Source organism: Spea bombifrons, chromosome 12, assembly GCF_027358695.1.
Source record: "Spea bombifrons isolate aSpeBom1 chromosome 12, aSpeBom1.2.pri, whole genome shotgun sequence".
Classification (NCBI taxonomy): Eukaryota; Metazoa; Chordata; class Amphibia; order Anura; family Pelobatidae; genus Spea; species Spea bombifrons.
The window spans coordinates 29,745,052-29,769,639 of record NC_071098.1 but is presented as its reverse complement, the minus strand read 5'-3'; the positions used below and the strand labels follow the sequence as shown (position 1 = coordinate 29,769,639).

The window sequence follows — 24,588 nt, the reverse complement described above, 5'->3', positions numbered from 1 at the left end:
CGTAGGTTGGGGGGAGTGATAGGTTATAGGGAGGGCAGTAAGTTAGACCTCCCCAATCTCACCCAGCGAGCGGACTCTCTCCCGCTATGAACTCCTCCCTTTTCTCCCGTAAAGCTTTCCCGCTAGAAGTGCGGAGCGAGAGGAGCATAGAAAAGGTAGAGAACCTCCCTGCCCCCCCACTTCTAAATTTACCCCCTCCCCCACAATCATCCTGCAAAAAAGTTAACTAAAATGGCACATAGCTCAATGACTAACGAGGAAGCGGGGGGTCAGTCTTTAGGAATTCCTTTGGTTGAAGGGAGATTTGTGCACCCAACAAGGGGACAGCACATTTTTGGTTTCTCTGCATTTCCGAGGTTTGGGTTTTTGGTTCTTATTTGGTTTAGGTTTCTTATTTTTGGTTCTTCTTTTTTTTGTTCCTGCCCCCCCCACTTCACACATTTCTTCTTCACTGGGGAGGAAGAGTGAGAAATGAGGCTGCGTCCCCCAAAAATTCACCCTCGCTTCTCCCCAGCGCTGATGTATCCAGGAGCCTCTATCACGGCAAAGGCTCAGCATTGGTGCTGGTGAGTGTTGAAGGGGGGGGGAGAAACTGTTCCTCACTCACTATCCACACTGTGGTGGGAGCCTCCTGGGCTGTGCTGGAGGGTAGGTACCGCAGCCTCTGCAGAAGAGGTGGTTGAGGAAGGTGAAAGACTTGGAGTGCCACCAGCAGATGGGATGCGTCCAAGGCTGGAACCGATGAGAGGGAGACCCCCTGGATTCAGGAAGAGAGGAGGGCTCACCAGGCTGGGGGCACCGGAAATGCTGGAGCCGCTTGCCAGGAGGAGGTTACTGCTGGCATCAAGCCCGGAGAGAGGCAGAGAGCCACCACTGGTCAGAGCTATGGAAGCATGGAGCAGAAGAGATGATATGTTGAGAAGAGGACATAGGGAGAAGAGAGAGAAATTTTGGCATTAATGTAAATTCACAACATAATACCCCCTTCACCTAAACTTATGGCTGTATCTTACATCGTCCTTCACCAAAGATATCCATCTTTGCTCTTATCTCTGCTGTTAGCCCTAAGTTTGTTACTAATACTTTTTCACTTGAACAATTAATATTTGCCCAGGAAGCAGGGATCCCCAGTAGGCAAAGTATTTATGTACAAAATACACACACACACACACTTATTGCTATAGAAACACATGAGCCAAATTGTCTGGGAAACATTGTTAGTCACTTTTAACTGTAGCACTGAACAAATCTGCTCCTCCTGCATTTCAGAAGATCGGAGAGAACTTGCTCTACCTTTCGTATTTATATCTCAACCTCACGTTCCCAATACAGACAATGAGAACCCCTGACACGCAGACAGTGATATGGGATGGGCACGGCAAACAAGGTCCATTTCACACGGATGAAGCATGCCATGAAATGTCAGGTGACTCAAGGTGAGGTCATGCGACTCATCCTGTCCTACAAACCTTGTATTGTGGCCAGTGGGTTTCCAGCCATGAGGGCTGGGTTCAACCCCGCGCTGACCCCGAGCACTGTACCCCTGCAAGATCAAGGGCAGGGGTCATAAGGGAAATCCAGGAGCAGGAGCAATCACACCATGAAACATTTGGGTTACAAAAGATTAAAATTGAACATGAACAGGGGGCGTTATTCTCCTTTCACCAATATCTACATCTGCCAAACACTTTTTCTACCCCCACTAACCTTACTGACGGATCTAGGAAGGCTGGGATGCATTAGAGTTCTCAGTTTCCAAAACAAACACATTGTGTAAAGAAATACACACGTAACACACCATGTTTTAATTGTGGTGCACTTTAACAACCACAATGCCTGAAACCCTGATGCTTTCCCTTGAGGATCTATCCAGGAGAACCACCCGCTCTGGTATAATTACGCAGAATATTTTGGCTGGACTTAACATTCACATTCCAAGCAGTGGACTCACTGGGACTGCCTCATTTGCTAGGTTTAACGAAGGCTTTAATGATGTTAACACTCAAACGGATTGACGTTCCCCAAACGTCCTCGGGAAGATGCTTTTTACCTCTTGTGGCAAGGCTAAGAACCCAATAGTTTATTATAAAGCTCCATATTTCATTGGCCAATGAAACGCAACCAACCATTCTCTCAAAACCTTCATTTAAACCCAAATCTGTCGAGCATCAGCAAGTAGACAAAGTTTCGCAGGAAACGTTGATCAACTCGCTTCAATCATCAACACGACCGATAAAATCAACAGGTAGCAAAAACATATAGAGACCATCGATCACCTAGCAACACCAGCTCTCTTGCCGTGAACGGTCACTTACCCTGCGTTGGGGCTGAGACCCGTTAGGCTTAGTCCGGAGTGAGTGCTGCTCTGAGGACTAGTGCTTGTGCTGTTGCTTGGTGGGGGTGTGGCAGATGGTGGGGCTGTGTTGGACGGAGGGCGAGAGTGGGCGAGAGATACCATTGCGGAAGGTAAGGTAGTCACTACAAAGACAAAAAATAAAAGGAAGATCCTTAGTATTTTTGGAGGGCTAAACCTGTGCCACGTTCCTTAAGCTCGAGACGTAGGTCCTGATGAGGGGCTGTTAAATTGGCACTGATCTACCATGGAGGAAATTAAATGGGGATCTGCCAGCTGCATCAGATAACATGTTTTAATTAAAGGAACCATAAAATGATTGAGCCGATATTCTCTCGCTTTGGCAAACAAACAAAAAAATCCCTTTAAATAAGGTCAGTTTATGTCGTTAAGCATTTTGTTAACCAATGATATTAGAGAACAGCTTTGAAAATGTATACATCTTCTGAAAGGAGCAATATGTAGTTTCCCTGCCAGCTGTATAATGAGGTCATAGACAAGGTGGCTAGGAATATGGTGACAGATCCACTTCAAATATGGTGGTAGCTGCATATGAAATCTAGCACCACAAGCGACTCAGAAGAAGGTTGGACCTATTCATATACACCTTGTGGCCCTGTGATATTGGGTGACCTCCTCTGTATTTATGCAGCAAAAGACTGACACCAGGGAGGCATGCCATGTGATTATGAGACCGGAGAAGTGTGGCAAAAGGGGGCAGGTCTGGACGTTTACCTGTTGTGCTGAGGTTACTGGAAGCCTGGGAAGTGAGGATGGGGGCAGACACCGGGGGGGACACCTGGAGAAGACCAAGGAAACAGAGAGAGGGGGATGTAAGGACCAAAGAAGGAGTCAAGGAGGGAGATGGAAAGTCAGGGGTAGAAAGTCACCGCTGTGCAGGGAACCATAATAATGTGCATGTGGAGTAATAAGAGTCTAGAGGTTACTAGTAGATCACGTATATGTGTACCACATACAGCAGGGTATAATCATACAGTATATATGGTTAGAATTAAGTATAACGTCTTGTATTACTGTAGTATCGATGCACAAACCTGCTGTGGTTACAGGTTGTTACACCTTATGCATTGTACCTTGCTGCAGAATACAAGACGGTACTATATAAATCAAATGATGCAAAAATATTTCTCACTATAGGGTTAAAACCAGAAACACAAGTTCAAATCTTCTCCATGGCCCTAGAGCGGCAATTGTGCATCGTAAAGCTGCAACCTGCCCTGGGTGGGTGTACCGAAGGGAATATTTACCATGTGTGCTCCATACAGCTGCCCTTTGCCCTGGGTTGGGGTAAGTGGCATACTGCTGCAGGGGTTAATGCGTTTCTCCTTTTGACGGCGGTTACAGAACCACACACGGATGACCTCCTTCTCCATGTTCAGCTGCTCAGCAATCACAAGGATCTCCTCCGAGGTAGGTTTTTGGTTCTGTGGTGGTGGACATGGGCGAAGGAAACAATGATGAGACAGATATTGAGGAAAGAAGGAATGGACAAAAAGGGCAGAATCCGGAGGCCGGGCAGATAAGGATAATGGGGAAATGGAGCCAGAGAAAGGACATCCTTTAGATACAAGAAAATCTTCTGGTTCTAATTGCAGACATTTCATCTACCCCTCGTTTCATTGGAATCCTTCCTCCTTATCCTTGATGCCCACTCGCTTCATACTTCAGTACAGTCTAAATACAGTTTATTCACTTAAAGGTGTTGAAAGATTTCTCATTACATTAAGTATGGATTACAAAGGTCCACCTCAACCCTTCTTAAAGGACACATTGACCCTTCAAATTGAATAGCCATTTGTTTCATCTCACTGAATAAGCTCATATTTCAGTAATCTCACCCGGTTGCCACCTCCCTGCATCCCACTATGCATTTTTTCCACACCCCAAATAAACTTTGCCCATTGCCCTTCTTCATACCCTGTCCCCTCTCACCGCAATAAAGCTTTTCTCCAGTGCGAAGCGCACGTTGGTCTCGATGCTGGTGCGTTTCTTGCGTCTGCGGCCAGGGAGCCCTTCGTAACCCCCTCCGGGGCTGCTTAAGGGATTAGGGCTGGGTAAGGTGCTATCCACAGACATGGTCTCTGAGGGATGGGAAAAGTTACAAAGGGAGCGTGAGGCTGGAGAAAGCTATGGTGTTAAGGGTTTAAAGGGAAAGAAGGACAGAGAAAAGGAAAGGGGGGCAAATAGGGTTATAGTATTACTGTGACCCTCACATTGTTTCCCCCAATCTCACCTGCATCACTCAGCCACTTCTGTAGCAACGGTTTCAGCTTGCACATGTTTTTGAAGCTAAGATTAAGAGCTTCGAACCGTGAGATGGTCGTCTGCGAAAAGTCATTTCCGTATAGCTTGCCCATAGCGAGACCTACATCCCCCTGCAACACAATACCATCCATCGTCAAATTAATCAGCGCGGGTACACAGTAACGTGGCGCTCCGCGGGACGCTCTTACACACCTGAGTGAAACCCAGTTTAATCCTGCGCTGCTTGAATGTCCGCGCAAACTGTTCCAACTCCTCCAAGTCGCTGGGTTCCTCAGGGTGAGATGCTGACTCGGTATGTGATAGGAGAGGGGCATCTTGGGGCCCGGGGCGAGACACGGCCTGCATCAAGAAACAAACAGCACCTGTGTAAACCTTACTGCTCAGTGCCTTTTCAAAGGATCGTGAAGAACGCATGTAGATTGAGGCAGAACAATGGATTTTGGATTCTGTTAGCCGGTGGCTGGTACCTTCCGCAGAAATTGCTGTCCTGCCACTAGGCTGGGCTAGGTAGAAGTTGAAGAGTCCAGCTGATTGTTGGAGAATTGAATTAAAAAGGAATACTCAAGCCCCCTCGCTAGGAATTGGACTACCTTCGAAACTGGCCCTTTGGGTTGCCATATTTGACATCTGGAAAAGCCCGGACCATGCAGGCGCCCTGAATATCAGTATTTTATCTCAGATCCTCACAAAGTACCAATATCACAAATTGAAGCAATGTTACCCATGTAAGCCCTCCGTGTTTCTAGGACGTGTTACAACACTTCATTTTATATCCTCCGCACCATGAGCCAAAATATATTAACAAACCCTATATTACCACTGACAAACGCAGGTATTTTTCCTTACCTGAGTGGGGAGTCCGGGCCGAGGCTGACCCGTGAGGAGGTTCCCCTGGCTTTGTTGAGGTAGCTGGAAGAGATTTGGTGCAGATAGCAGACCTAGAAGAAAGAAGATAGAAAGGTTGAGGACGTGGCATATTAACAAGGGGGGGGGGTTGTTGAAGATAATTTTGACCTACCTTGTTGGCCTTGCCCCGCTTGGGGCAACAGAAACTGGGTGGGGGACTGGAGATGATGGCCAGGGAGTAACACCAACTGCTGGAGTTGCAGCAACTGTTGGATATCCTACAATAAAAGGGCGGGGGGTACATAAAATAAGGAGAGTTTATGCATATAAACAGATCAAGACTCAACTTTAGAATGGCATGAAATCAGCGCTGTTCCACCTACTCTGCTGAAACTTCATTCCTAGTGTCGCTCAAACCCTTCCCAGAAATAATTCTTTAATAAAGCAAAATTATTGTGTCAATAACACATGGTCACTTTGCCCTCAGAGCCTTCCTTTGGGAAGCCCTGAGGCCAATACGTCGGTCATATCACATCTTTTTGAGGAATTAGAGGTGTCCAACCGTATGAGTTGTGTAGCCTTGGGCAAAAAAAAACAAAAGATCCTTTCAATGTCCTTGGGAGCCCATTCAAGTATTATGAAGAGGAACTGGGGAATGGGTCCTAAAAAAAGAGGACTGGTTTTATTTCAGTAGACCTATACATTTTACCCGATAATCTCAAGATAATTTAAAGTACGGTACTGGTGCTAACCGGCATTACTAGGAAGTATCAGGGTCACACAGCCTGGAGCAGACTCCTTCATATTCTCCTCTGATCTAATGATATCTGTGCATCCCGATTGGTTTTCTCACTGCTATATCACAGTTGTCCAATTTATAGTAAACAGTGGGAAGTCCAGGGGCATCTGCGTAGCCCCCCATAAATTATTCCTCGTGCTTCAGCCTAGAAAAGGTGTACTTGTGCAATGAGCGTGCCGTGATCTGCCACCAGCATGCAACCAGAGCCGTGTAGTTGACGGGACGGTGTAGGGATCGGTCATTGACTTGCAGCGAGAACCAGTGTGGCTCCAACAAGCGAGGGGTTCACCTGGGGAGAGCTGGCTCGGAAGTGCTCACCTGTGCAGTGAGGTGGATGGGTTGAGAAAGGGCGAGTTGCGGGGGTTGCTGTTGGTTGGCGGGGTTAGTCTGCGTGTCAGCTCCTGCCTGGGATGCGCTGACGGCAGCGTTTGATTGCTGCACGGCTGCGGCGAGAAGCTGCGCTTGCTGGAGAAGCAACTGCTGTTGTGCAGGGAGGAGAGCAGTGAGCTGCAGCCGGGAGAGACGGGTGCAGGCCGGGGAAGGAGGTGGGCGATGAGAGAGATGGACATACATGAAGGCAGAAGATATATGAGAACATGTAAGGGAGCAGAGGGAATAGGACGTCGGATTGGGGGAGGAAGGTGATTAAGAGAAAAAGGAAAGAAGAAAAATTTAGATAAAGCCAAGCACCACATTACACACATAGTAAATAAAAGCAGCAATAAGACCATCCGGGAACCGTAACCACACAATCAGTGAACAGAGAGAGATCAGCGGCCACATTCCAGCCATCGGACACCAAGGACAACTTTAAACTGCCGGGAAAAACGTTCCAGCTCATGGAATTTATTTATATATCTTGGGGGTCTCAATCAGGTCTCACTAACTTTGTAACTCTATAAAGGGGAGGAAATACTTTCTAGTTCACCATTATGGGGTGCTGTTACACAGGGTCACGACTTACCCCAGCAAGCTGGCTGCCGGCCAGGAGAAGCTGTGTTTGAGGGAGGGAGGTAGGAGGCTGTTGGGGAGCAGGAGCTGCCTGAGGGGTCGCAGGGGCAGAAGGCATTGGGGGAACTGGGGTGCCAGGAAGAGACGGGGACTGGTCCCCACATTCTTCATCAGTAATCTAGAAAAATAAAAAACACCTGATTAGCACAGAGTAGAGGCAGACCTGGCAGGCCGAATGGTTCTTAATTTGCTTATTTTTTAAAAAAAATCAATGTTTCTAAAAAGCAATTTAATCAATTAAAAAGATAAATAAGTACAGCCAGTCAGATCTAATTCAGCAGATGGTGGGAACTGCTCTCCACATAGAGAAACCCAGCACAGAGTCTGATAGAGGAAGAAGAAGATGCCGCAGGAAAAGTTCAGCGAGGGGGGAAAAAAGTCAAGACGAAAGGGGGAACACGGGGAAGAAGAACAAAAGCAGAACACAGCAAGTGGGTGCAGTCCGGGGGATTCCCCCACCATGTCCCAGAGGAACTTTTTCACTAAACAACATGTTCCAAATGACGACAACATTTTTTATCTCACTCCATTACTATGCATTATGAAGGGCCACCCCCAGTTAGAAAGGGGAGAGTTGGCCCTTCGTAATGCATAGTTAATATCACAAGATAAAACGTTTCAGAATTTTGAATGTCAGTCCATAAACAAAGGATTCACTATTGATGAGAAAGGGTGCCACGGGGCTTACAAGGTACTGACGGCCATTTTGCTCCGGTCTAGTGCCTAGTAGAGTAAAGAACGTACCTTTGGAGAGAGAGAGAAAGGCGATCCCTTGTTTTGCTGCAATAAAAAATAATAATAGGTTAGTGCATGAAAAACCACAATGGCCAACTTACAGAACGAGATATCGAGGAGAATCACTCACCTCGTGTACCGAGTCAGCACCGTTCCTTTCATTATCTGAAAGAAAAATGTAAAAAACAGAATTCACTCTTGGCCCCAGAGGAGGGAGGCTCCGTTGATAGAGTCACATACATTCAGTAAGATACTTTCACACGCACATTCCATTACATAATAAAAAATAAAAACTCGTATGGCGATGATGCCTCGAGTCAACGTTCTAGCGAAGCTCCAGTACCTGTTACGCTCCCGTCTGCGTGCAGTTTTCCGAGATGGCCCGGTTTAGACATTCTTATTTCTGAGGGGAGAGAGAAGAGATCCATAAGTCTTAAAATGTAGCTATCAGAATGCATTCTAATATAGGACCTCATGAGCACGACTGCTGCTGCCACTAAAAGTATCTACCGGCAATAAGATTTGGAGAGGGTGGCTGCCCCCTCTACTCAATCTAAACTTGCAAATAATTGACCCTTATTAATGTGGCAAATGCCTGGTCTCACAGCAGACACCCTCGGCGGTGTTACCCCGGGCCCCATCGTTTCAGTCTACACAAGGAGGCGAGAGACGACAAGTATTCAATAAACTAGTAAAAGGGAACGAGATGTTTGTGGAGGATCCAGGGGGAATTTGGGGGTTATTAAGGCTTCTAGAGATGGACTATTACTGGATGAATCATGGTAAAGTTTGCTGAAGGTCTCAGTGGGAAAACTAAAGTGTGAATGGTCCTTGGGGAGTTAGCTGGGGTGGGTATAAAACTAGAAGGGGGTCAACTCCGACTACCCTCAGCCACAAGCAGAGCTGCAATCCTGCAAGGGCTGAATAACTGTAGGAGCCTGAGAAAGGAGGCATGTTATTTAGTAAGGGGGGGGGGGAATTCTCACTTCTGCTTCTTAAGATGAACAGAATATTTTAAGACAATCTAAAAATACATTTTGTTACAGAGTATTAAAGACACTGATCACTTCACCAACTGGTACACAACAACAACACAGTGCAAACCGTACATCCAAACCGCCCCGTGCCGATAGCACATAGAGTACATTGCAAACCTTATACGCAATTCATATATTTAGAATGTGGAAACATTATAGCTACACCATATCCAACAGTGCCCACTCTTTGTGCGCTTTTCTTTCATACGCCGGTGTTTTGTGGACCGACTATGAAATCTTACAGAAGATGCCGAATCTTCTTTGGATATGGTTATGGAGACTGGCAGCCAACGGCAGATGGAGCCTCGTGGTTGCTCATCTCCCACTGGATGGACAGCATTGCAATTTAGAAACCCCGATACGAGATGACAAATAGTTGCTGACCGTGAGCACTACGATATCCAACCTTATGCATTTCAAGCCAATATGACCTCAGACCATTAACCCACACATACATTTTCTGATCATCGACAACCAAGGAGTTCCAAAAAAACACCTTGACAATAAGGTAGACCTTTAACAACATATATCATTTATCCCAAACCGGGCGATGGTGCTTAATTTTAGGGACATTGGGTGCGTTAGACCAAAGCTGTAGGTCTCACAATATGTAGAAAAACAGGTAGACCGGATGTGCGGAAGGAGACAAGAACAAGCTCTGTTCTGGAGGGTGGACTACAGGTTGGTGATCACTCAGGGGTTTGTGTCCCTGCTTATAATGCTGGGGAATGAAGCTTCCCTTCATTCCCCAGAATTATAAGCAGGCACACAAACCCCTGAGTGATCACCAACCTGGTGAGTGATCACCAACCAGCGGATGCTGGTGGGGACTGGAAACTGAAAGTTCATCCTGTCTTAAAGTGAGCAGAGACCGGCCAGCCTCTACATGGTGGTTAATGGTCTGCCATGGCACCCAACCTTCTCAGAGACAATATCTTACAAATCGCGATTTTATTTGCCGTAGCCTACTGCCGTGCATCACACAAAACAAACCACACTTTTACGCAGATCTTTCCCACGGGTGTGGGATTGTACACGTATTACTTTCTCAGATGCTGAACTCATACTGTTCTTGCATACTCATCATGTCTAATCTTCCTCACTAGCACCATGTTGGGCAAGCAAAGACCTAGAGCTGAAAGCACGCCAGGTAACCTCCAAAAACATTGAACCCGTTGAGGGTCAAAGTGCTGAGAGTCACACGAGGACAAAACATTACTCCGTATCAAATATGATTCCAAGTTTTGTCTTCCACTTGTTTTTTAAAAGACTCACCTGGCCAAGCCCTCTATGGACCCATCACATCCCTACTTTGCATCCACATTACTCAGATCCAGACTCATTACCCCTCCATAAAAACACCACACACTCTCCACCATCCATTCAATTTTCAAATCACTGCATTATCACCTTAAAACTACATTGATTAGTCCTCAACTTCCTTCACAGCTTCCATCCACCCAGAGACCCCTTAGGTTGATGCTCATGGCAGCTGTCAACTGATCTCATGGACGGGATTCTTTTCCATCTAACGTTAATAAAAGGAGGGGGTGTTAAGGCCAGACTCCCTACTTTATACCACACAGAACAGCTATTAGCTCTCCACAAACGCCACAGGTACACGCATTCCTGCACGTTACTTCATGCTGCCCCCTATACACACATATGCTGCCCCCTATGCACCCCCCCCCAATACATGACTTGCCAAAGCTCACCTGTTGCCCAGTGGTTTGAGATCACCATGATGCAAGTACCGATCAGAGCAGATACAAGCGAATAACGAGAGACATAAAGCGGAGCAGGAACAAACCCTCCCACACAGACTGTTAACCCTGCACAGTCAGGCTTGTGGTTTTTAACCCTTTGCAGCACTGCATTAAACCCAGGACTGTTACATTTTTCAGCCACCATTAAAATCCACATTCGTTTTTGGCACTTGCAGACACAATTGCCTACGGGACACCCAAATGATTTAAACCCGCAAAATACCAGGTGTGCACATTTCTCCAGCACTCGAAAAGTAAATTTATCTTCTAGTAACCCTTATATCGCCAAACCCTGCAGCACACATTTCCAAGCCTATTTTTTTGTTATATCATTAACACTTTCTGTGCCTGGGGGTGCTGATCTAATTTAAGATTAACCTGTTACAGCATGGGTTCCCAGTGCCCATCCACGCGCAGCCTGAACAGTGCAGGTTTTTGGGATAGCCTCACAGCGGCATGATCGATTCCACAAAAGATGCCCTGAACTCACCTGTGCTCAGGTGAGGAGCTCCCCAAAGCCTTCATTATGGGTCAATGTTGGAGACCCAGCTTTAAGGAAACAGACTCACCCGATACACTGTATCAGACCCCGAATACTACGGTAAGTGTATCGCATTCATTTCTTTATTGCCGCATTCATGTTACCAGAATCACATTAACTATTCCACTGCTAGACTCACTGGATTAACTGCGTTTTAAGAAAAAAAAAGTGAAGAGGGAATTGCATGGCTGAAAGTTTTAACTCTATAACAAAAGTAACGTTCGTTGGAGTGCGGGACTGTCCCTTAAACCACATCCTGCAATAACAGAGAATTTGAGCCGCCCCTCCCAGCAGAGGGTGTCAAGGCGAGAGTGACAGCACTGTCATTGTGAGGTCCCTGTTACACGCTGATAGTGATGTCTCTTCCAATATGCAGAGACATCCCACTACACCCCCCAGACACCCTCCACGGCAGATATCAGCACAGGTGGCCAAACAGCATCACGTGCCAGGATCACAGACTGCTAGTTAATCTTATGGTTCCAAAGGATGTGCTGTATTTGTTATTATTGTCGCAAAAAATCTCATAGATAGTAATGCAGAGCGTGCAACTTAATAGTGTAAATATTTATGCCGCAAATTGCATCAAACGTCCTTAAACAAGCCACTTATTGTGCAAATTGTGTCTCTATTGTGGGTTAAGGTACTGCACCTGTGGCATCAGTTTAGGCTGGTATTACCGCTTAGTGTGCAAAGTCTGGCTCGGAAAAGCAGCACCAACTGTGGCAAGCATTGTATTTGCCGCAGGTGAATAACACGGGAAGACAGGGACTAAGGGACACCGGTGGACAACTTTATGAAAACAACGTTAATAATCTGGCTGTTCAGTCGCCGAGCTTCACTTTATGAAAGTGATGCTGCAGTTGGACAGGTTTTTGCTGCCTAAACAATTTTGGCACCTTTCCGTGCGAGGGCTGGGGCTTATTCCTTGTGGTCCCGTAACAAGTGAGCTTATCAGAGCGCCTCCACCAACACAGAGCTCTGTGGCGCTGCTCCCACTCTTTTCACGGACACTCTGAGCGGTGGTCATACGCCGTTACACTTCTTTGTTATCCTTCTCTATTTGCTAACCCCCTTGTTTTAATACCAAATGAAGTTGAAAGACAGGTGCAGCTGTAGCGCTCTAAGCTGTGTGAGCTCAGGGACCTCGCTATTTGCCAAAGCCAGTCACAGCTGTTTGTTCATTAAACCGTGAGCCGCGCATGAGTTGAGGCTACTTGAAATATTTCCTCTTGCTGACTTGCCGAGGCCCACCCTGGTGACTTCATCCTCCAGCGGGGTTGAAACGGCCCTACATGATTCATAAAAGTCTCACCTTCAATTTAGCCCCCAAAAAATGGTCCAGCAATGAAGGTCCATGGAACAATAAAGGTGGTTTTCTGAAAAACGTAATTTCTCAACACTGAAACCATTGGGTTTTGTGGTTTTACAAGAGAATTATTTGAAGTTCAGTCAACATTACTTTGTGTCCTCAACCATCTCCTCACGTGGATGACTTGGCCAGAATCTTGGACCAGTGATGTCCAAGTTTGCCATTGAGTGAGTGATGGGATATTTAAGGATCTGATTCTGGTAGAACTGGACCATGGAATCCTAAGGAAGCCTGCGGTTCTCATAGCATCGCCCGTGAAAACACTATTAAACACGTAAGATTCTGGTGGGACCTTCACATTCAACCGAGGAGATGTATCTAGACTCTAGGTATTTGTAATTGAAGGTATTAATGCAATATCGGCCCTGAAAAACAGGCTTCCTGGACCACTAAAACCTTTAAAAGCCATAAGCCTTGTAGTTGTATTTGATACACATCTCAATTGTTTGACCCTAACAATCGTTTAATAGAATAACGCATAGAAACACATTGCCTGTAATGGATTCCCTTGAAAATCAATGATAAAACACGCAACGTATAATTGTTGCGTGTTTAGAATTGTCTCCCTTTTTTTCGTTTCGCTTACCTTTCTGCTAACCTTTCTTAAATGATATATTGTAGTTATCCCTCATTATTAGCTTATAGGGGCAAGCAGAGGTTACAAGGCCACGCAAAGCCATCTGCACATCCATCATGAAATCTGGACTCAGGCTCGGTTTCTGTGCCAACGAGAACGTTTCTTTGGAAGATGTGTTATCCTGACAATGTTCCGGAATCGTTAGGAATTGCCTACAATGTACTCTTGATTCTCTAGATATGTATGCTGCGGTTTGGTGCACCGCAGGGGGATCTACATGAACATGGAGACTGCAGAAAAAAGCAGCTGTGGTTATAGGTCATCAACAAATGAAGGTCCACTGGGTCTTCAACACTTCAAATGACTTTCCACTGATCAGGAAGATACCGTGGGCAGAGTATAAGCTGAGACATGATCAAAAACAAAGATGCGACATGTCGAGAAAACATAGGGCACTGTACTCCTAAGTGCATAGTCTATATATTTTTAGATATATTTATTCTGTTGGGTGCATCTCTGTCCCATTTCACCTCCTGCCTGAGGCAATTGTGAAGCCTCAGCTTGTCTTCAGGGGGGTCGGATTTTCTCTTTGAAATCCAGTATTGAGAGTTTGTGAAATAAGGGTTGGTCCGAAGTAACAAATAAAATCAGTGTGACTGATGGCAACTAAAACCAGGAAGATCTCAGGAGATTAGGAAGTCCACCTGATATGATACCTTTTAGGACAGCACCACCTAGAGGTGAAGAAATGTATAACCTTGGAATGTTGAAAGCCAAAAGGATGGAATTCTGGATAGTGAGCGGCTACAAGTCCCTTGCTGTTCAGCCATCATTCTAAAGGAAAAAAGAGAAGACCATTGGCTCATTGAGCATCATGGGGGTTGAAATTTGGCAACAGATGGAAAGGTGTCTGTTGGCTGAACTTGGTGAAGAACGCCGTTAAGCCTTTAATGAGTCTGGATCGTTATGGTCTCATCCCCCGAAGCCAAGAATCTTGGTTTGAAGTGTGTAACCATATGGGCTCAGAGATCCTCTCCTCCTCTGAGCGGCTGGACCTCCTATTCAATACTATATGTTATTAAGGCAATTGCTGAGATCCCCCGGTGCAGGTGCTTAGCCTATGACAAGGGTTTTGTGATACGGCTAATTTCAATCTCACTAAGTGGATCAAGGCATTTTTAATCCCAGCCAATCCATTAGTGCGATCATGAGATTTGTAGCTTTGGTAATTGTATTATTTCCTTGCATGTGGCCAATATGTAAAGATTTTGATCATAAAGCATTATATATATATATATATATATATATATATATATATAAAACAGCGCCGTACGCCTGAAAACATTCTATGCAACCTCAAACCAATAGGTAATAAGGGAACGGTCATGCGAGCGTTATTAGATGCCCCGCTCTGTTTGCCTTTGTTGGGAAGACTCATGTCTCGGTATTAAAGATTAACGAGAAATTCTGTACTTGAGATAAGGAATCTTTCATTTCATTAGGTATCCCAGATATTTGCTCGTTTAAGAATGCCAAACCAATTGCCTCTTCAAAATCATCAACTTCTGGACTACGAGTGAACACCAAGCATGGGTGGAAAGTGCTGGTCGTCATGGCCGGTCCATGAACCTCTTCCCATTTTAGTGATCGTTATGAATTATCAAGGGGAACAGCAACAAACGTTTTTTTTGAAACGTGAATAATCAGATCTAGATCCCTACAAAATTGTTCTACGTACGTCTGTGAATCTGATTATCATGAATAGGGATTTATTTACTTATCCATGAGTTTCTGGATAAGACTTGGCGAGTTGAAACATTTTAACTCTCTGAGATCATTAGAAGGGTCAACCCCGGGGAGCATCTAATGGAATAAGAACCGATTTAGATTAGAGTAATGCATATTGGTGACATTTCTTGAATGTGTTCATTTCATTAGGCATCAGAAAAGGCCAGCTCGGTATCCAGAAGTGCCATCGGAATCTAGATGGACCTTCATGATATAGAAACAGGCTATTGAGTCGAAAAGGTTCCGTATCCGCAGCTCACCTGCAACCTGACGCCCATTCCCTCCATTAATACAGCAGCGAGGACTTGGCTGCTTTCATTGTACGGACTATATTACCGTTAATTCCCAGGCACAGTAGTGACCCCGGCAAATTTTGTGTCCATTATGGTTTGCTCGGCGGTGTTTTGCTGACACTGGGATGGATTCTTTGATCCCTCTAATTGTCAGATGCATCTACAAAGCGAAGCTCGGACTTGGCCGGCTGCTCTGCCCAGGTCAGGCGGGTCTGCTGTTGGATTCTAAGGAGCTGATTGGCTAGCCGTATCATGTGATGTAATGTCCACACTGGTCCTCTGTTTGAAGGCATTAGAGGCAACCCGGTGTCTACATTCTGGTAGTTACCATGGAGACAGAGCTGGCCAATCATACGATGAGCTGACCCCTTCTAATACGCACATACAGATTAAAAAAAAAACACAGATACCAAATGTCATATGCAGCCATACTTTGCACATATATGTATACATGTACTGGCCCACAAACATACCAAACAGCACATTTTATGGAAAAAAAGCCAAACTGCAAAACGTGGCCTTGTAATTCACCTGTTTTGGGCATTATGTTTTAAGAGGTGGGAGAATATCACGGGCTTGATCTTACTGGACAGCAAGTCCCGTGCCGACTAGCTGAGCATGATAGGAGTTGTAGGCCATACAGGGACACTGTGGTACATAAGAGCTGGACTGTCAGAGGCTGGGCAGAGAAGCAGTTTACAAAGGCCTGTAGAGATTCTATGATCTCCATCACGTAGAAACTCTTTAGAGAGTATAGAATACATAAAAACCCCAAATCAGAATGTGCGTCGATGATGCAATATGTTTAACACAATGTCATGAGATATACAGGACATCCTCTGATTATAATGAGAATGAGTTTATAAAATACTTACCTTGCTAGCATTACCAGCGCTGGCCAGCAGAGGGCGCTGTCAGACCAGGCAAACCTGACACAGAGAGGACCACAAGGCTGAAAGCTCTCTATCTCCAGCGGCTCTCCGCGGCTTTTGTTATCCTCGTCTGATACAAGCCATTCTCTAAACATCTTGCGTCCGCTCTTGTTTTCTTAAGTTTTCTCTGTACACTTACATTTCTGACTTCCTTTTCATGGCATATAATGCGAAACCAACGGGCCGCCCAACCCCACTGATATAACTAAAGAAACCAGCGTCTTCTGTTACAATGTAACGCGCAGCCATCTTCAGGGATGCATTCAACTCAAAGCCATGAGCCGAGCGCTCCATCGTGCTGCACAAATCAGCGCTAGCAGATCTGTTGTTTTATTCTTTATGCCGAGGGTTCACTCACATAAAAACCACAGAGAGTGAGATTTTTTCCCGTTTCAACGGCAACACCCTATCAGTGCCTGCTTCTGCATCACATGACAAAAAGCATTCCCTGAAAAATTAGGAATGAGGCATAATTTGACAGGATTTAAGTATTTTGGGGAAGGATTTGAGCATTCAATGCCCGGGATGGCTGTTTCTAGGGCTGCATTAGGGCTGCATTAAAGTGTTTGTTTCAGCAGCGATGGTGGAACAGCACCTTTAACACTGAACTCACTAAGGCCAGAAAGGGGTCCAGCTGTAGTCATGTAAGGGTGGTAGGTAAGTGGAACAGCCTCCCATCAGAAGTGGTAGAGGCTAATACACACACCTTTACCTGATATAATACAGATCCGTAAGTTATCCTATATTGGTGCTAGGTAGGTGGAACGGCCTCCCAGCAGAAGTGGTAGAGGCTTTAGGCATATGGCTCCTGAGTCTTTACAGGACCGGCTGGCGAACGGGTCTTGTTTCTATGTATGACGATATTACGCTAAAGTGTTAAACAAGCTTCTTGCTTTAAATGTTCTGCATCGTGAATATTTTGAGAATAAAAGGCAGATTTGTGTGTGCGCCGTTTTTGCCGTCTGTACGTTGTGATATAACCTCGCATGCCATTAAATTGTTTGTCCTGCGGTAATATCATTTCACGTGCTATTATGTATCATTACATTACCGGCAGAGTTAACATATCTCTCGACGTGACGCCACATTTTGCCAGCGTTAGATTTTATGACTCTGCGGGTTTTTGGAAAGTGCGTGGAGTTAACCGATTCACTGCCAGCATCCTTCAATTAAGGCAGGGATCGCTGCTAACCTCTGTACACACACTTGTAGATATTTAAAAGTCTCTTGAAAAAAGGGGGCTATTAATTTGCCCCCCCTTCCCATGTTATTAATATATATATATATATATATATATATATATATATGTGTGTGTGTGTGTGTGTGTGTGTGTTTAAGGACATTTTGACTAAGGCATTATTTAGTATAAAAATAATAATAATAAATAAAATATTTGTTTTATAAATAAAAATATTAAAACAATAGGAAATTAAAAAAAATGTTTTCATGGTTTTGTATATAGAAATAATACATAGGGCAAAGTATATGTGTGTATATATATATATATATATATATATATATATATAATATATACAATAAAAAATAATAATAATATGTATTTATATAGATTTACATATATCTTTCTGTTTGGCTTCACCGATTGTTCTTGAGCGGAGGGTGTCCAACAAGAAGCCTGCCAGCTGTTGTCAAACTGCAACTCTCATGCTGCTCGGCCAGCCTCCTTAATGAAAGTTAGTTGACCGCCCTGGGAGTTGTGTTACCGCAACAGCTGGAGAGGAACTTGTCCACAGCCCCTGTCTTATAACTGGCTGCAAGATGGATCAAACATAGAATTTGCAGATCGGCCCCATTTCTCCTGCTGTAAAGACTCAAACCTTAATCAGTCGTTGGTCTCGTCTTAGATTCAGGACCCGTATGTCTATCCCATGCATGTTTAATACCCTCACTGTATTACCCTCTACCACTTCTGCTGGGAGATTGTTCCATTTATCTACATGTTTATAGCTGAGGATCGTGTGCAATGTAAAAGTATTTTTCTTGACTAGCATGCGGAAAGAATGAATGATTTTCAGGGCCGTACCGTATAGTTTACTTGCAAGGATGGAAGGCGCTCAACAAAGTTAGATGAGCGCGAAGAGGAGCCTCATACACAAGAAATGCCCTTTAGACGTATATTTCCGTTTAAAATATCAGCATGTATGAGACGCCATATCTTCGCGTGTTATATGAACAAACTCCAGAAGCCAGATACTCGCAGCTTATTACTGTGCCGTTCAATATTAATCCCTTTGATGTCTCCTAAAATAAAACCAGACTGTCTCTCTCTGCCCACGCGGCCCAGCCCTTTCATATAGCATATTATGTAATAATATAATCAGCATATAATAGTATTAGTGTGTCATTAGCTATATATATATGATATATATAGTAAATATATATAATATATATAATGATATGTTTATCACATACCCCCCCGGTTTCCATTACATTTATTTATATGGTGCCGATTGGGTTGGTTAAGGTTTCTGTGTGTAAAAGGGATCGCCGCGCATGTCCTCGCTATTATTCTAAGGCTTGTGTTATTATACGGCACGGAGCGTTATTATTCCGCTCCGCACGGTACCAGATTACTCTCGGTGCTGCTACATATGTACGGCTGTGTAACGCATTGCTGGGGAGATTACAGAGAGAAGGCGAAGACAGACGGAGGAAACACAATATATCCAAGTCGGATCATTATTATCCTCCGGAATATGTCTGTCTGTTTCTTTGTATCCATTGTTTGCTCGGATCGCTCTGTATCTATTGTAGGCGTACAGACCTTTCATAATGTTTATGGATGAACCATGAACTTATAGACGTCGATACGGGATGTATAAATATATAGAGCTCGGTATAGGAGCTCTTTGACCCGTGTGATATGGATAGCGTGTGCTGCGTGGTGTGCGTCGGATACATGGTATCAGCTTATAGTCTATCGCATGGAGAGCTTTAATGGCGTGGTAAATATGGAGGCTGCCTTCGGTTCCTATAGACTCCTAGTATAGCATAGACCACGGCCCACACGGAGGTCCTTGGCCCCGATGAGACTTTTGTATATGGCCCGGCAGATCTACGGGGTTAAGAAATCCCCAGCCCGATAGTTTGTGGCCCTTGGCGCTGAACGCTGAGATACACGGCACTGAGTACACCAGAGGGGAGCGGAGTGTCCGAGACTGATCAGGGTATAAACAGGGGTGTTACAAGGACAGAGAGCGTTAGAAAGAGAAGGTGAAAATACAGAGGAGACACCGAGGGCTGACCGTGAGAGATAAAAGACAAGAAGAGAGTCTAGAGACTGCAGAGAGAGCAGACAGAGCAAAAGCATAGGACAAAAATATAGACCGTGGCCCTAGAGACGGCACGGAGTGACGGGGAGGTGGTGGGATTGAGAGGGCACGGAGTGACGGGGAGATGGAGGGCATGAGATGGCATGGAGTGACGGGGAGATGGTGGGCCTAGAGACAGCGCATAGAGACAGCATAGACAGTAAAGATAAGAGAGAAACGTGAGAGTGCAGTCTGTAGGTAACATGGCTACGCAGGACTGTTTGCTCAGCGCTCTCATTCCACCTGCCCTCTCTCGCTGGCGTTCCAACTCCGCGTCTCTCCCTCTCTCTCCCCCGGGTCCGAGCTGATTGTAACTGACACACTGACTCCATTTCACACACTCATATTTCTCACAAGATCAATACTTTTGACTCCCTACAAGACAATAATCGTGTGCTCGCCGCCCGCCAGTCGATCAAACACATTATTAGAGCTACGTCCCGAGGGAGAGCGGCACGAAGGGGGTGGACGGAGAGACGAGAGGGGGGCACGAGCTCGCAGATACCCCTGCCCTGTCCTGCAGTGCCACACAATGCCACGTGCTGCCCCGCAGGTCGCGCCAGGGCCCGAGGAACACCACGCCGGGGCCCGAGGAACTGTTAATGATGATAATACGTTTCAACGATCATTTACAACCCATTCTTACCCCCCGTCACCGTCCCCACGTTCTGCCCATTTCTACTAAACACTGCTACTAAATACCCCATTATGCCACAGAGGGAGACAGCACGCCGAGGTCCTATACCCCAAATCAGTGTCGCAACCTCCCTTATTAGGGGTATGAGAAAGGCCAGAGGGGCTTTTAAAACAATAGATTGTAAGCTCACTAGACCAGAGTCCTTCTCTTTCTGTACGAGTTTGTCTTAACATGTGTTTTTCTTATTGTCCGCTACAGAATATGCCTGCGCTATATAAATAAATGTAATAAAAAAGGCAAGCGGCTGTCACGAGGTCACTGTTGTAAGACACGTGTGATACAATACAAGCGTTACACAACTGCACACCACGTGGTACACACCGTGACACGTGACACGCACACCGCGACATGCACACCGCGACACACGCTCGCCAACCACCAGATGCCGTGCAGTAAAAATGCCTCGTCTCAGATTCGCGAGCCGTATGCCTGTCCCATGCGTGTTTAAATTCCCTCGGTAGCCTGTACCGCTTCTGCTGGGAGGCTGTTCCATTTACCTACCACTCTCTTTTTTTTTTTTATATTAAGTTAATTTGTAATGCTGGTGACACTTTTTAAAAATAGTTAAATCTTCTGGTTTTGCAGAATTAGAAAAATATTCGTTGGGTTCGGGACACCCTCCACCATACCAGATACCACAGCCTACTTTTCCCTCTGTAGCTTCCCCTCTGGGCTGGCTGAGGGTGATGACAGTTGTCCTCCCCAGCAGCGGTCATCTATATGTATTGCCAGACAGATGCTGGTATTATCCCTCCCTGCGATGGGTTAAGCAGACATCGTGCCATCCCGCGGGTATGATAATGCCCCTAGCTTAGGGGTAGTTAGAGGTCACATCCAGGGAAACATTCCAGCTGCCCCATATAATATGCTAATGGGGCCGATTATTCCGATGCCTAACGAGATCATTTATCAGGCGCGTTATATGTGACAGGGGCCATTTACAAATCAATCAATAACACATAAAAATGAATAAAACTCTACCCGGACCCACATGATTTTATACCTTCCTTTATAGCCCCATCATTAACCCGCGCTGTACTAGATTTCCCTTTCCAGCTCCTCCTACTGACCACCAGAACATAAACCCCTCTCCACAATTCTTTCAATAGCCCTAGAAAAATATGGAGAAAAAATAGCTTTTTTTCTATTATGTACTATATTGCTCCATATAGCACTTATTTTTAATCCCCCCCGTGTGATTTAGACCCCCTCCTCGCTGATCGCCCTCCCCCCGCCAGGCTGCGGTGCGCGGACCACCGGGGGTATCTGTCATAGAGCCGCCGTTATTATATTATAGCGTTATATTATTATAGTAATCGTATTATTTAAGATGCTTATGATAGTACATGGAAGACGTTTACATTACGAAGATTTGATGGATAACACATTATATTGAGGTTACCCACGCACCAAGTCTCCCATACACACCTGCCAAGTGTCCCTGTTCGGATTGCTAGTCCTTCTCTTTGACCCAAATGCCTGTGTCCCCTTTTTTCCTCCCCTGATGCCCCCTCTTTTCTAGGAGGTCAGAATGTTTGCTGGGTATGAGGGGATCGCAGGGTTCTACAGCCCTAAACGCCCCGATAATGTGTATAGAAACAGCAGGAGATGTTTATAAATAGTGTAAATAAAATAGATTCTTCTTCTAAACAAAGAATGGTAAGGCCCCACCTCTAGCCACACCCCTAAAAAAGTGCCCCTCTGGCCCTAACTTCCCATCCCGTCTAGTCGCCCGTTTTTCCTGCTGTAACGACTCAAACCTTAATCAGTCGTTGGTCTCCTCTTAGATTCAGGAGCCGTATGCCTATCCCATGCATGTTTAATACCCTCACTGTATTACCCTCTACCACCTCTGCTGGGAGGCTGTTCCATTTATCTACCACCCTCTCCGTAAAGTAAAACCTCCTTACATTCTCCCACTGCTCCTCATAACTCATGGACTTAAACACCTGCCTATATGACTGCTACTGTGATTCGGTCCTTGAGTATCTTTTCCAAGCCCCGGGATATTTCCTTCAGCCGCATGCTCCTTCCTTTTTGCAGTCGTGACAATTTCCGGAGTCCCTCTAACAACAAATCAATTCTGTTTGCAAATAACCGCGTCTCCCTGAATGGAGCCATTCATTTTAAATGCGGTCCGCGCATATACAGATTTGTCCAACGAGCGGCCAATGCCTGGATTCCCATTGGTTGCGTGCAGGTTACCAGCACAATACTCACTGCTTATTCCAATTCTATAACGTACCGTATAGATGATCGACATAAGGGGGGTTTTAGTAGCAAATCTATAAATTTGCCCCGTTCTGCCACATTCTCTCCCACCAATAATCACTATTAATTGCTCGTCATGTTCTATATTATCTGTATGACGCCCCGTGCGATTCCCATAGCTCTACAGCTGTATCCATATGACACTCCCTACAATTTCATCCTGCCGCTCGTCCTATAATTCCTCTTATTGCCGCGTACGCCGTCCCCCTGTCTCCCCCTATTGCTCCTTATAACCCTTCCCTATAATTCTCCGCGCTTCTCCCCATAGCCTCTCCCTATAATGGCTGCTGCCGTTCTATATAATAACTAAACTCCTTATTACCTGCTCCCTATAATTCCCTTTATAGCTTAGAAACCCCTTTTTAATGTAACTTCTAAAATACCCAGACGAGAAACCTTTTTTCCCTGTGATTTCCTTCTAACGCAGAGGGGCAAATGAATACCGCGGCCGCTCGGATCTGACACTTTATTGACGCAAAATGGAATTTACCTGGTTTTGGGATCGTATTTAATGATTAAATTGCCGCTTTCTCCATGTTGGGAGAAGAGAGGCGACCATAAAATAACTGAACGAAGGGGTAAGAAAACGAGAGAAAGGACAGAAACAATAAGTGTAGCGGGGTGCAGGGAGATAAATGTGGGGGCAGAATGTATTCTTGGGGCGGTGGACGTATGACGAGAAGGAGACGCAGGTGGGAGAGTAAGTTGGGGGGGATACGGGAAAATGAAATGAGAAAAAGGGGGTTTAGGCGGAAGGATCCTTTCCATGGAGTAATAAAAAGGTGCTCGCTTTGAATTATTGAAGAGTCGGAAGGTGGAGGCTTTAAGGGAGGGGGGCTGGGGGTACATTTCATGCCGGGGGGGGTTGGTGGGGTGTGCAGGCCTTGAGGGGGGGTGGGATTGAATCTGCAGAGCTCTCCGGCACAGATTAGCTGGAGGTGGGGGGAGTGCAAGCGCTCTCACACCAGTCACTATATGCAGGGCATCTGACAATGAAAATGCTTTATTGCTTAGTCTTGTATCGATCGGTTACGAGGGGGCTCAAGGGGGGGTTCTCTGCTGCACTGCACAATACAATACCGCTTCCCCGAGCCTCCTCCTCTCCCCCCACACCTCTGCGGCTCTCTCCTCCTCACAGCCCCCACTGTTACTGCCTTCCCTCCTCTCTTCCTTTATCCACACTCTCTACCTTTCTCCATTCCCACTCCAACTCACTGAGTATTCCTCTCTGTCTCTCCCCTCGCTTCCCTCCGTCCCTTTCTCACCCACTCTTCCTCCACCAGCTCAAAGGTCTTTGGTTTACTCTTCTTTTACTGTCTGTCTGCGTCCGTATGTCTGTCTCCCCGGGTTATGTCTCGCTCCGGTCCTACTACACTTTCATTCTTGCGCACCCGGTGTCGTCTTTCTGATAGCTCACTTTTATTTGTTTTCACAAAAATCAATTTACTGTCTAATAGCTTCCTAATCGCTACTCATTAAATCTACCGTACACGTTCCAAACCTCTAAACCCTTACAACTCTCTCCTCGGTATCTTGGGTCTTTCTTCCAGGCTGGACCATTTGTCTTCTGGTCTACTGGATTCTGTCTCTTAAGAAACGCAACTCTCCCCTAGTTCTTTAGAAACCCAACCATTCCCATTTAATGGTTAAGGCTCCGAAACCCTCTCTCCTTCGTGTCGATTCTGTTACATGAAAGAGACCGCTTTGGCACGTGAAAGAGACATGCCAGGGGTACTTCTGCCAATGCTGGAATCCATATGCTTGGCACTTGTACCATAGGTGTATTCCGATAAGAGAATGAAATTAAACTCCTTTTATGATTGTCATTCCACCCATCCCGAATTCAGGGAGGGTTAATTTAATCCTTTTATTGCGAGACAGAAAGAGACAACAAGACGAGGCGAGAGAGTGAGACGTGTATAACAAGGCAGTCGGAAATATGATGGGTACAAACA

At 45.5% G+C, this 24,588-nt stretch overlaps 1 protein-coding gene across 1 annotated transcript in view; it reads right to left on the bottom strand.

The window, feature by feature from the left end:
- Positions 1–404: 404 nt before the first annotated feature.
- Positions 405–24,588, bottom strand: part of POU2F2 (POU class 2 homeobox 2) — a 38,870-nt gene continuing 14,686 nt past the window's right edge. Inside the window, exons 2-16 of the mRNA XM_053452150.1 lie at positions 8,374–8,433; positions 8,161–8,195; positions 8,040–8,075; positions 7,249–7,413; positions 6,603–6,791; positions 5,658–5,763; positions 5,486–5,577; positions 4,832–4,978; positions 4,608–4,749; positions 4,307–4,455; positions 3,622–3,798; positions 3,089–3,152; positions 2,316–2,478; positions 1,470–1,543; positions 405–883 (exon numbers count right to left, since the gene is read on the bottom strand). Coding sequence (XP_053308125.1) covers positions 600–883; positions 1,470–1,543; positions 2,316–2,478; positions 3,089–3,152; positions 3,622–3,798; positions 4,307–4,455; positions 4,608–4,749; positions 4,832–4,978; positions 5,486–5,577; positions 5,658–5,763; positions 6,603–6,791; positions 7,249–7,413; positions 8,040–8,075; positions 8,161–8,195; positions 8,374–8,433 — 1,883 coding nt within the window. The 3' untranslated portion in view covers positions 405–599. The remainder of the gene's footprint in view (positions 884–1,469; positions 1,544–2,315; positions 2,479–3,088; positions 3,153–3,621; positions 3,799–4,306; positions 4,456–4,607; positions 4,750–4,831; positions 4,979–5,485; positions 5,578–5,657; positions 5,764–6,602; positions 6,792–7,248; positions 7,414–8,039; positions 8,076–8,160; positions 8,196–8,373; positions 8,434–24,588) is intronic.